This window comes from Arachis duranensis, chromosome 6 (genome assembly GCF_000817695.3).
Source record: "Arachis duranensis cultivar V14167 chromosome 6, aradu.V14167.gnm2.J7QH, whole genome shotgun sequence".
Classification (NCBI taxonomy): domain Eukaryota; kingdom Viridiplantae; phylum Streptophyta; class Magnoliopsida; order Fabales; family Fabaceae; genus Arachis; species Arachis duranensis.
Window position 1 is genome coordinate 107,828,027 of NC_029777.3, and position 12,451 is coordinate 107,840,477.

The 12,451-nt window shown below is 36.7% G+C and overlaps 2 protein-coding genes across 2 annotated transcripts in view; one reads left to right on the forward strand and one right to left on the reverse strand.

The window, feature by feature from the left end:
- The first annotated feature begins 858 nt into the window (after positions 1–858).
- On the forward strand, positions 859–1,700 carry LOC107495677 (serine/threonine-protein phosphatase 7 long form homolog). The gene is made up of 2 exons (XM_016116849.1): positions 859–927; positions 1,212–1,700. Exons 1-2 carry the CDS (start codon positions 859–861, stop codon positions 1,698–1,700), a joined length of 558 nt encoding a protein of 185 aa, XP_015972335.1.
- Positions 1,701–11,496: 9,796 nt separating this feature from the next.
- The window catches only part of LOC107495863 (probable pectin methylesterase CGR2), a gene marked incomplete in the record, with an annotated part of 3,829 nt that continues 2,874 nt past the window's right edge, over positions 11,497–12,451 (reverse strand). Inside the window, 1 exon segment of the mRNA XM_016117071.3 lies at positions 11,497–11,982. Coding sequence (XP_015972557.1) covers positions 11,830–11,982 — 153 coding nt within the window.

Below are 12,451 nucleotides of genomic sequence, written 5' to 3' on the forward strand. Positions count from 1 at the left end.
TGGTTTCATTTTTCTTGTCTTTTTTTCTTTGATAAATAAAAAATATTTCAATTATCTAATAATTAATTATGATTTTTAATTGATCATTTATAATTTTAAGAGTTTAATTTAATTGTTATGAGCTAAATATGTTACCCAATAGTAAATTTATTTAATAGAAATCATGATTGAATTAAATATTTATACTAATATAATTTTTTATATTTACAAAAAATATCATATTTATTGATTATTTTTATTTTTAAATTATTTAAAAATTATTTTTTGATAATATCTCCTAAAGATTTTTTTTTCAACAGATGATTTTTTTAGATATCGAATTAATAGTTAATTTTTATATAAATTAATTTATAAGTTTAATTATGTCAAAAAAACAAACGAGTACAAGTCACCTAGTGATATGTCAAAAATCAAAATTATCAGAAAGAGATAATATACATGATGTATTATGTTAAAAAGACGGGCAATTTATACATATAAAATTATTGAAGAAAATATTTACGCAAATACAACATTGGTAATTTTCAGACGCAAATGTAACAAACGCAATTATATATAATCCGCTACGTTCTGTAGCGGAATTTAATTGCACGTAATCCGCTACAGGGTATCGCGAATTACGTTGAGGACGGAGTTACTCATAAACCGTTTCACCCTGGAGCGGTTTATGACCAAATGGTTTTTATGCATAATCCGTTACACCCTACACCCTGTAACGGATTATGAGTATAGTGGTTTGTCTATATATACCGCGTGAGGCTGTAGCGAAAATCATTTGAGTTATTTTGGAAAGAAAGTTAGAGAGAGAAAGTAGAGAGAAGGGAGAGAAAATTTAAAATATTTGAGTAGTTTGGAAGAATGGAGGATGAACGGCGGTTGTACCGGCTCGACGGCGTTGCTCACGTAGCCGGAACCATCGATGCAGAGGTAAGTGTCTGTATTTCCAAACACTATTTTAATAAATGTATATTTTATTCAATATTAAGGAAGTAATTCATTAATTAGATAGATAGAGACTTAGTTTAGGTTTTGGTTTGTAAATAAAAATTTGAAATATAAACTTTGACATCTAACATTTAATAGTCAAGGTAGAGAGGTAAATTAGTAATTTCAAAACCCAAGTAGCTTAAGACTAGAAATACAAGCTATAGTTTGGTTGGTGATGTTATTGTTAGAAATTAAGTCGGTGTTCTTTATTTCTGAAAATGCAGCCAACCCGATGTGTGTATAACGTTCGTAGGCAACAGAATATGTCGTTACATGATAGGATCATACCTTACTTAGAGAGGGCTGGGTTGTACCACCTGGCTAGGCTGAACGCGCATTGGTTCTGGTTGGATGAACCTCTGGTCAGCGCATTTATTGAGAGGTGGCGGCCTGAGACCCACACTTTTCATATGCCATTCGGAGAGTCTACTATCACGCTCCAGGACGTGGCATACCAGCTCGGGCTGCCCGTGGATGGCCAGGCTGTTTCCGGGTGCATGACAGACTTCCACATGCACATCGAGGGAGCTAGACCGGCATGGGAGTGGTTCGAGGAGTTATTTAGTGAACTTCCGCCGCCGGATAAGAAAAAGTTATACACAGTCCACTTCACATGGTTTCATGAGCGGTTCAGGGTGTTACCAGCGGATGCTTCGGAGGAGACCGTGCGCATATATGCACGTACGTATATTATGATGCTTCTGTCGACATAGTTGTTCATGGACAAGAGTGCTAATCGAGTCCACATTCACTGGCTACCTTTTGTGGCGAGACTTGATGATATGGGCAGCTATAGCTAGGGCGCCGCTGCATTGGCGTGGCTGTACCGATGCATGTGCAGGGTGGCGAACAGAAACGTCACCAACTTGGCGAACAGCCGGATATGGCGGGCTGTCACCAGCCTGATCTACTTTGCAGTTATTGAGTGGCATCAGGTTGACAGGGTCTTCCTACAGCTAGGGGGCATACAGCATTTGCCTGACCCAGCGCTCAACATAGAGTATCTTCATAGTAAGGACGGCAGGGGTGGAGATAGATGGTTCCCGACTTACTATAGGACATGGCATCAGCATTGGGACGAGCGACTTTGTTCTGTGTTGAGTGTCCAGAGAGTTCCTGATCATGGTCCATCCCCTGAGTACCTGGACTAGTAGCACCGTGTTGCACATAGGATTCTGTCACCAGGAGTTGCTTTCGCCGACCCCAGGCCGACCCAGGTTCCGGACAATGCTATACTCAGAAGGTCGTCGCAGGCACTGACTAGAGTTCCAGCGTCCGATATGCCGAATAACAGACGTTTGGAGCAGAGACGATGCATTGGTACACTTGCCACTGATCGCGACTGGCGCTGGCTATACGACATGATGCAGGAGGAGCAGATTGGTGGTGATGACGGAGGCCAGGGATATCATCGCCTTCGTCGATCTTCTGCTAGATGACGGGCTGCTCGTGGTGGAGGAGCACCTCCCGTCCACCACGATGACGAGGCAGGATCGTCTCGTCAGCACCCTATAGACACTCATGCTGGTGGCACCGCGGAGGCTAGTATGGGTGGTACACCTTTTACCCACGTATCTAGCTCTCAGGTACTACCTGGGTGTAGCACACAGCTGTTAGCCGATCTTGCTACCACTTCTTTCACCATGGATTTCGACGATCAGTTGTGTGGACCCCAGTTCTATGCGGATTTTGGTGAGTTCATATGGGGTGACGACGTTCATCAGTACCAGAGCTCGATTCCAAGCGGCCCTTCAGACCCTACGGAATATAGGCCACAGCCAGCAGATATGCTTGAGACCCAGGTTCTTGAGACCCAGCTCCCGGTCGACTTGAATGAGCCCGCAGGCAGCCCGTACGACACTTGGTTCGGGATGGGGAGGACGCCACCATCTGCATTTGGAGTTGGGGCACAGGAGGCTCCGCCGGGAGATCGGCGAGCGGCTAGGGTTAGGCGTCCGACTCGTGTGGCACAGGCTCGCACCTACTTGGTCCATTCGGAGGCGATCATGATGTTGACGGTGACCAGCAGTAACGTCCGACTCTCTTAATTTCTGACAATTATCCATGTATGAATTATGACTTATTTATTTTATGTTAGGGTTAACGACTTGTGATAGTTATATCTGTATTAGTTATGTAGTTATACCTGTATTATTTTTGTACGAGTTAATGCGAATGACAATTATATTTTGTATCAATTCGTGCATTTGGCATCATGAATTTTTAACCCTAACATATAAATACCACTATACTCATAATCCGCTACAGGGTGTAGCGGATTATGTATAAAAGCCATTTGGTCATAAATCGCTACAGGGTGTAGCGGTTTATGAGTAACCCCGCCCTCAACGTAATTCGCGATACCCAATAGCGGATTACGTGCAATTAAGTTCCGCTGCAGGATGTAGTGGATTATATATAGTTGCGTTTGTTGCATTTGCGTCTGGAAATTGTCAATGTTATATTTGCGTTAACGTTTTCTTTAATCATTTTATATGTGTAAATTGCCCTAAAAAGACTGTCTCTAAATTTTTTTAAATTGTAAAAAGTAGATAACCAATATTTTTAAAATACAATATCCAAACAAGAAAAAAAGAAAAAAAAACAAAATGTCATGAATGATTTTTTTTGTGATTTAATGTCATGAATGAATTAATAATTGTGTCATACTATCAAATTAAAAAAAAGAAAAGAAATTTAATTATGCTAGGTTCCATCATCCATTATAGTTCTGTACAAAATGCTTCTGATACGAGTTGAGAGGAGGATCGGGAACCTGCGAGTTGGATCGGATGTTGGATGGCCCAGATGGAGCGGAGGGGAGGTACCTGCAAAGACACTCCGACGCTCAAGTCAGAATGGATCTAAGAGGTATAAGGTGTGAGGAATGGATCATTACCTGGAGGGACTCGGGTCCTCTATTTATAGATGATGGTGGTTATCTTATCTTTATCTTGTCTGGCTAAGATAAGGGGTGCGTTTAAATTCAAAAGTTGGTTAGAGGGCCGATACGGGGCCTTCTAGAGAGATGAAACGGGTAAACCCGGTAAGCCGGGTTTCGGGTTTGGTCCTAGGTTTGGGATCCGTGGGCCGGATCCGTAACAGTTGCCCCCGTAGCGAGAGAGCGAATGTCTTCGGTTTGTCGCTAGGAGTTCGAGCCGTTTCTTTTACGTTTTTGGCGTTGGTCGAGTGCTCGTTTGGTGATGAGGTCGGCTCCTCGATTTTGTTTTGGTCTTGATGTGACCTTTCCGTGTCTTGCTGCGCTTTGTTGCGTCTTTTGAGGTGCAATTGTTTAGTTTGCTTTTCCGAGGGGGCATTTATTGTGGAGGGGTTTTTCTCCTTTTTGCCCCCGTGAGTTTTCATTGCTCTCAGGGTCAGTTACGTCTTTTCGCTTTCTTTTTGAAACCGTTTGCTTTGGTTTTTATTTCCCTCGTCAGTTTTTTCTTTTTTCCAAAGAAAAAGGAACCGTTCATTTTCTGGAGAACTCTTCGTTGGTTTTTTGCTCCCTAGTGCCGTTCTGTTGTCTTCAAGCCTTCTTCTCAAGCTTTCTTCAATTTCACCAGGTTGGTATTTTTTGCCTTTTTCCTTTCATATTTGCTTGTGCATGCCTGTTTTGTTTTTGCTATCTGTTTTGCCGCGTCTGGTGTTTTTGTTGGGTTCGGGGAAGGGGCTGAGCACCGCCGTTTTTACCTTGATTGTAGTGGTGGTTTAAGACGTTTGGGTTTGGTAGTGGTGTTTTTAGGTTCTTATTTTGTCATTGTTAGTTTTGACTTATTTGGCACGTCCTTGCCCGTGATGACGTTCACTATGATGGTTGGATCTTCTTCTGTGTTTTCCCTGGGCGGTTTTTGAGTTCTTGGGTTGCGTCCTTCTCTTTCTGGCGATTTGTCTCTGTCGGCGCGCCTTGGTTCTCTGATGATTTTGACGAACTCTGGGAGTTTGCCGTCCCGTATGGCCTGTTCAAGGGCGTCTTTAAGATCGTAACAATCATGAGTTTTGTGGCCATATCCGCGGTGGTAGTCGCAGTAGAGGGCTTTGTTTCCTCCTGTCCTTTCCTTGAGTGGTCGGGCCCTGGGGATGATGCCTCGATCTGCTATTTGGTGGTATACCTCCGTAATTGGTGCTGTTAGGGGGGTGTAATTGGAGAACTTTCCTATTCTTGGTGGTCGGTGGGTCGGTTTAATGTGGTCTCGTTGGGTTTCTTTGGCTGGTACATTATGACGAGGAGTCGGGTTGCCGTGTTGGTTGCCGACGTGTTGCCGTTTGTTGGCCGCGACGACCTGGCTGACCTCCTCGTTTGTTGGCAGCGACGACCTGGCTGACTTCCTCGTCGTTGATGTAATCTTTGGCGACGTTCTGGATTTCGTGCATGGTCCATACCGGTTTGGTGGTGAGATGTTTGCGAAAGTCTTCATTCATGAGCCCGTTAGTTAGGCAGAGGCTAGCGACGGAGTCCGTGAGTCCGTCGATCGTCAAGCATTCGTCGTTGAAGCGGTCAAGGTATTTTCTTGTGGATTCTTCTTGCTTTTATGTGACCCCTAATAGGCTGATGGGGGTGTTTAGCCTTGGTGATTCGGGTTGTGAACTGGGCCATGAATTTTCTTGTGATGTCGTGGAAGCTAGTTATGGATCCGTTCGGGAGGGCGTTGAACCATTTGATCGCTGGTCCGGCAAGGGTTACCGGGAAGGCTCTGCATCGGACTGCGTCGGATGCTCCTTCTAAGTTCATTCTGGCTTCGAAGGCTGTTAGGTGCTCTTGAGGGTCTTTAGTTCCGTCGTATTTCATGTCGGTGGGTTTGTCAAATCCCCTGGGGAGTTTTGCTCTTAAGATTCCTTCCGTAAAGGGTGTAGCTCCCATTATGGTGTGGTCGCTTCTCGTGCGTTTGGTGCTTCGGTATCTCCGGTCTTCGTCTGAATCGTGTTGACGATTTAGATCCCGAGAGGCGCTGCGATGGTGTTTTTTGTCGTATCGTTGCTCAGGGGATTTCTCGTGTCGGCGGTTGCGCGAGGCGCTGCGATCATCTCTCCTATTGCGTTGCCGGGTTGACGATCTGCCGCGGTGGGATCTTGACCTGGAAGTTGCATGGCTTCCGTGCTCGTTATTGTGTTTTTCTCTGTTGTTTAGTTTGCCTTCAAGTTCTTGGACCCGGAGACAGAGATCCTGGATGATTTGTGCCGCTTTGTCCCTGGCTTTCTCGGGATGTTGTGGGTCCGTCGTGACGTGCTCGTTTGCGTGGTGGATGGTGCTTGCTATTTTTGCTTGGTTTATGGCTTCACGGTGTTCTGAGACCGGACGACGCAGTTGGGAGTCGTCCTGGCTCGATGGGTTATCCTCCGGGATGTCCTCCATCCGGTCTGATTGTAGCAGGTCCCCACAGACGGCGCCAATGTACAGAATGCTTCTGATACGAGTTGAGAGGAGGATCGAGAACCTGCGAGTTGGATCGGATGTTGGATGGCCCAGATGGAGCGGAGGGGAGGTACCTGCAAAGACACTCCGACGCTCAAGTCAGAATGGATCTAAGAGGTATAAGGTGTGAGGAATGGATCATTACCTGGAGGGACTCGGGTCCTCTATTTATAGATGATGGTGGTTATCTTATCTTTATCTTGTTTGGCTAAGATAATGGGTGCGTTTAAATTCAAAAGTTGGTTAGAGGGCCGATACGGGGCCTTCTAGAGAGATGAAACGGGTAAACCCGGTAAGCCGGGTTTCGGGTTTGGTCCTAGGTTTGGGATCCGTGGGCCGGATCCGTAACAAGTTCCATGTGGCATAATTTAAGGCAATAATCTTGTGCCTACTTGTGTAGTAAGATTTATAAAAATTTAGTTAAATCAATTAAATTATTTAATAAATTTTAACTATTAAATTTACGTAAAATTAGCTTCACGCAAATTTTCATTAACAAAATTAGGAGGGAAACTTCTTCCGTGTTGGCTTTCGGTGGTGTGGGCCCCCAGTGATGGAAGTATACCGAATTGGGTTAGATGGCCTTTCGTGTGTTTTTTAAACTCTCAATTCTCAGTTTCTGGCGTTAAAATTAAAAGTTGTCATTTTCTGAAAGAAAAAAAAAAAGAAATAGTTGTCGTTTCAATTTTCATAGCAATTTGACATTTTGAAATTTGACGTACCAATAAAAGAAATTTAAGAATATTTATAAGATGAATGATAACGTCTTCCGAAAAAATTAAAAAGTGTCGTATCTTTTAAAAATTAATTTATTATTAAAAAAATAAGAAAAAATAAAAATATTTTAATTTTAAATTTTAAATTTAAATTATTAATATAAAATATAATAAATATAAAATTAAAATTTATTAATAAATAAGATAACACTTTTTATTCAATAAAAAAATTTAAGGATGAACTTTTTTAATGTCATTATAAATAGGACTTGTGAATAGGAAATATAAGCATTTGTTTGATTTTAGTTTTTATTTTTTATTTTAGCTTCTTTAACTAACGTTTTTACAATACTTTTTAATTTTTAGCTGAATTTTTCCATTAAGATGCATGAGAAGCAATTTATTTACACCATGAATATGAACACAAATGAAGCTACGGAAGAGATAGTAGTAATATGCTTTAATTTCCATGAAATAAGAGGACATCGTTTATTTTAATATATCATCTATTTAATTCACGCCATATTTTTTATGTAAGAATTCATTATCCAACACAAAAAGTTATACATACAACATCAATTTCCTTATGCAATAATAGGGTCGTTCAAATGAATTAAATTCATCGAATTAGTCAGTTTACTCATTTAAATAGGCAGATTTTACCGGTAAAATTAAGTCTATTTAAATTTTGGGCTAAACAGATTGAGTCTAATTAATACAAAAAAAATGACGGATTAAACGGGTTAACCTATGGGCTAAACGGGTGGCCCGTTTATTTTTTTTTTTTACATTTTTCCAAAAAAAATAGCACTTTCAGCCGATAATTCTCTCGACTCGATCCGAAAATTCGACCCATCAACTAAAAAATAATATTATTTTTTAAAAGTTTTTTGACTTAAAAGTGATATTTTTATTAAAATATTTTTCAAAAAATAAAATAAAAAAGATAACGGATTGGCCCGTTTAATCTATCGTATTGACTATAAACAGTTCGAGTTAAAAAATTATGACCCACAAATAAAATGGACTTAAACGGTCCAACCCATTTAACCTACAGACTTAATGGATTGAGTCTAAATTAACTGGATTAACTCGTTTGACAGTCCTAATATTACAGCTTATCTAATGATTAGATTGTGGTCAATTTAGCAAGATATGAATATAATTTAGCAAAGTCCTAGCCATATTTATCTAATTATCTCCAATATATCATAGTTTCCAAGCGTTCACACCCTGAGTTATGTGATTAATCTAACCTACTCGAGGCAAGTGTTATTTTCTTTTGTAGCACACAACCAACTGCTACACCACCTTTACCACCTAAATCATTCAAGTGTTGTACTAAAATAAATTTCTTTAGTTAAATGGGTTTGTCCAGAAATTATTTTATAGTTAGATTTCTACAAGAAAAGATTTGGCAAGTATTTTAAAGGTTAATGACAAGATTGATTGAAGGCTTGAAGTCAAGAACCTTACTACAAGGTGTTCCAATCGAAAAATTAAAGCTCTTAGGAGATAAAACGGTTTACAAGTTGTCTGATTAATGTTCTTATCCTTTTCATTTCAATTTACATTCAAGTTTCTTTTACTATACAAGTTCTTACTTAAATCAAATATATAATCATCTTAATTCCTGTAAAATAAATACAACATTAATGCTTTTTGAAGTCTGTAAAGATTAAAGCATTGTTGAAATAAAATCGTAGTGTTATAATAATTTTCTCTTTTGGAATGTTTATTATTTTATTGGCGTGTTTTCATTTCATTCATTTGATGCACTTATTTGGCCCAAATGGAATTAGTTTAGTTGAGAGAATAGGGCCATGATCCTTTTAAATTTTTTATAACAAAATTAGTAGTAGTATTTTTTTAAAAAATAAAAAATAGTTTAATTGGTTAAAATATTTTACTATAATTTAAAGCACTTAGATTCAATTTTTTTGGATTGAATTGAGTGAGTCTTTATTGATTTTCACAACACATCAAAATTAAAATATAAAATTAAATCAAATAAAAAAATTATCTAACAAAAAAAATATAAGAATAAAAAAAGATCATCTATTAAAATAAAAGATAAAAATCGTCGTTATAAAAAAAGATCATCTAACAATCAAATCAAATAAAAATTTTACTGTTTATTTAATTTAATTTTTTATATGACAAAAAATATTAAAATATTCAATAAGTATTGATATTATTATATTTATATAAATTAATAAAAAATTCAATAAATTTTATAAATTTTAATATTTATCCTTCTAACTTCTTTTTTACATATTTTACAAGATATATATTCAAATTTTTATATAAAATAATGATGAAAATTCAAAAAATTGATGCATTTTTTAAGAGAAAGGCTAATATTAAAGAAGGAGAACATATAACTTCTACAATATCAACACCTGGAGATAGTTCTTCTACTTTACTGAATCACAAAAAAAGTGAGATACAACCTTCAAAGGTTCAAAGAGTTGCATATGATGAGTTTGACTTTAATTCTTTGGAACGAGACTATGGCTTCAAATTTGGCAATATTACCCAACCCAAAGAGATGAGGTTATACGAACTCATTTGAATTTTCAAAAAATTATTGTTGATAGATCAACTTATTCTCAGCGTGGTGATGTAGATAGTGCTTACAATACCTGACCTCATTTGAATTTGTATTGATCTTATATTCGATGAAAGATATTATGGCCTTATGGGAATAACTGATATTCTTTGTCAAACTTTACAAAATAGTCTCAAGCATAGTTAATAATGTGCAACTAGTTCATTCTATAAAATACTTATCCAAAACATGAGAGATGACAGATGGAGGAATTATTAAAAAATGTAAAATCATTTTGTGAGCAAGATTGATATTCTAATTTCTGATTTAACTGCTTCTTATGTTGCAAGGCAAGGACGCCTGCGTCACCAAAAAGATCATATTACAGTTGAGCATTATTTTACCGTTGAGATATTTTTAGTCACAATTGATAAGCAATTATAAGAGTTAATAGCATATTTAATGACCAAGCAATGGATCTACTAAGATTTTTACTCTTGTTGACAGCTACTATCCCAAAGACTTTATTGAACAAGAGAAAATTAATTTGCTTCTTCAACTTCAGCATTTTATTCTTGATGCTCGTCAGCATTCAGAAATGAAGAATTTATCAACAATTCATTAATTGTGTAGATGTTTAGCAGAAACAAAAAAATAAAAAATGTATTACTTGATTGATAGATTAATTCGTCTGATATTAACTCTTTCAATTTCTACCGTTACTATAGAGCGATCAATTTCAGCAATAAAAGTAATGAAGACAATATTAAAAAACAAGAAATGACTAAAATGTTTAGTTCTGATTTAATTATAAAAAATTTCAAGTTACTAAAAACTCAAAATATTATTATGTTTTTTAATATAAATATTATTATTAATTTTTATGTTAAATTTTTTGTTCCAAAATTTTTCTTTCAAGCTCCAGCACCGAGTGGAGTGATTCTGCACTTACATATTACGATAAAACAAATTACTTATTATTCCATCGCAGGATTAACATTCTACCAAATTGGGTTTGAGATGGTATCTCTTCATTTCATTTTTATATTCATCAAGCTTAATTTTTCTTATATTTTTTATTTTATTTACGAATGAAGACCAAACGGCCAAACCATCATTTCTCTTCCCGAACGAAATGTCATATGTGCTCCCTTAGGCGTTAGTATATTAATAGGAAATTAATAATACACATAAACTCCCTTAATGATATACTCATGTTCAAAATAACAACAATAAATGATTTAAGTTAAATGTTATTGCACTGCTCATCTGACCAGCCATAAATAAATGTGTATAAATTTTTATATAATTATGTATACAAAATAAACCATTTTGCTTTTACATATCCATATACGTTCTTAGTGGGCATATATAAGAATTTGAATTGTTAGTCTTCTCATCAAAAGAATAAAGGAACTAGAATCTTTAAAGTGGAACTTCCGAATCTAATGTGAATGTGTATATAGCACATCAACTGAAAGGCTACTCTCGATTTATTCAAGTATATTTGAACATTATTATTAAAAAAAGTGGAAAATTAAGAGAACTACATAGAGAGTCAATTAATATTGTACGTGTCATAATATCATAATATATAGTTATAAATATAAAGTACCATTAATCATGAATTCAAGCCCATGATACCGCTACTTAATCTTTTTTTTCCCCCCTTTAAAAAAGAAAAATGAAGAGAACTATCTCTTCAAGTGAATTCCCAATCTAATCTATTGCACCAACCTGTGTGTAATCTACACTGAAGTGAGATGCTAAAAGCCACAAGTACCAAGATCTGATTATTCAACATTTTATAAACAGCAATGGAGCAGAGAACGTAAACTGAAGAAAATCCTTTCTTTTTGCTAGATTATTCAGACAAATATAATGAGATTTAATTTATATCTCAAGGGGGAAAAAAAGAAACTTATAACTTTAAATACAAAAATCAACGCCACTTTCCTTACAGCTCACCTAATTCAACTGATAACTTAGCTAAATGCCATTTTAAAGAATAAAGCTATTACAGGAAACAAACATAAGTGATACACCATCATCTATGGTTCAAAGAATTAAATTACCTTTATAGAAGTAGTGTGTTTCTGATGAAAAATGAAGCGAGACGCAGCTATCAGGAGCTGCAATGCTACAAATGTAATCATATCCAGGAATCAAGGGAGGGACTTTAGGTGGAATATCTGGCATTTTGGTTCATATGAGCCCTTTGTTGAAGCTTGTTCAAACTTCTTAGAAGCAGATTCATTCTCTTCTAAGTTAATCTGAGCGAAAAACTTGGTCCACCAGGATGAACTTCTCATCTTGGCCTACAAGAAAGAGATATTTTGTTACACTTAATTTATGAATATTCAATACTAAAGAAAATGACCTGAGGCAAAAAATCCGTTACTAGGTCACAAATTCATATTTATATGAATGCCTTTATCTGGCTTTTAAAACCCAAACAAAAATGCACAACATATTTCAGTTAAAAATAAAGCCTTTGCTTAAAATTAACTACTCTTGCAAATTTTCACCTTATCTTTTAAATTAATATCTTTTTAAAAATAAATAGGCATACTTTAACTTTAAAAATATTAAAAAGTATACATCACTAGTCATAAAGTGCCTATTAATTTTTAATAAATAAGATGTAGATGAAGCTGATAATATCCCTTGCTTCATAAAGACTGAGGGTCTATTATTAAGGACCTTCTAATTCATACAAGCTCAGTAATTGACATTGAAGAAATGGTAAGAAAAGGGAAAATAAAAATATATGATTGTTGTTACTCT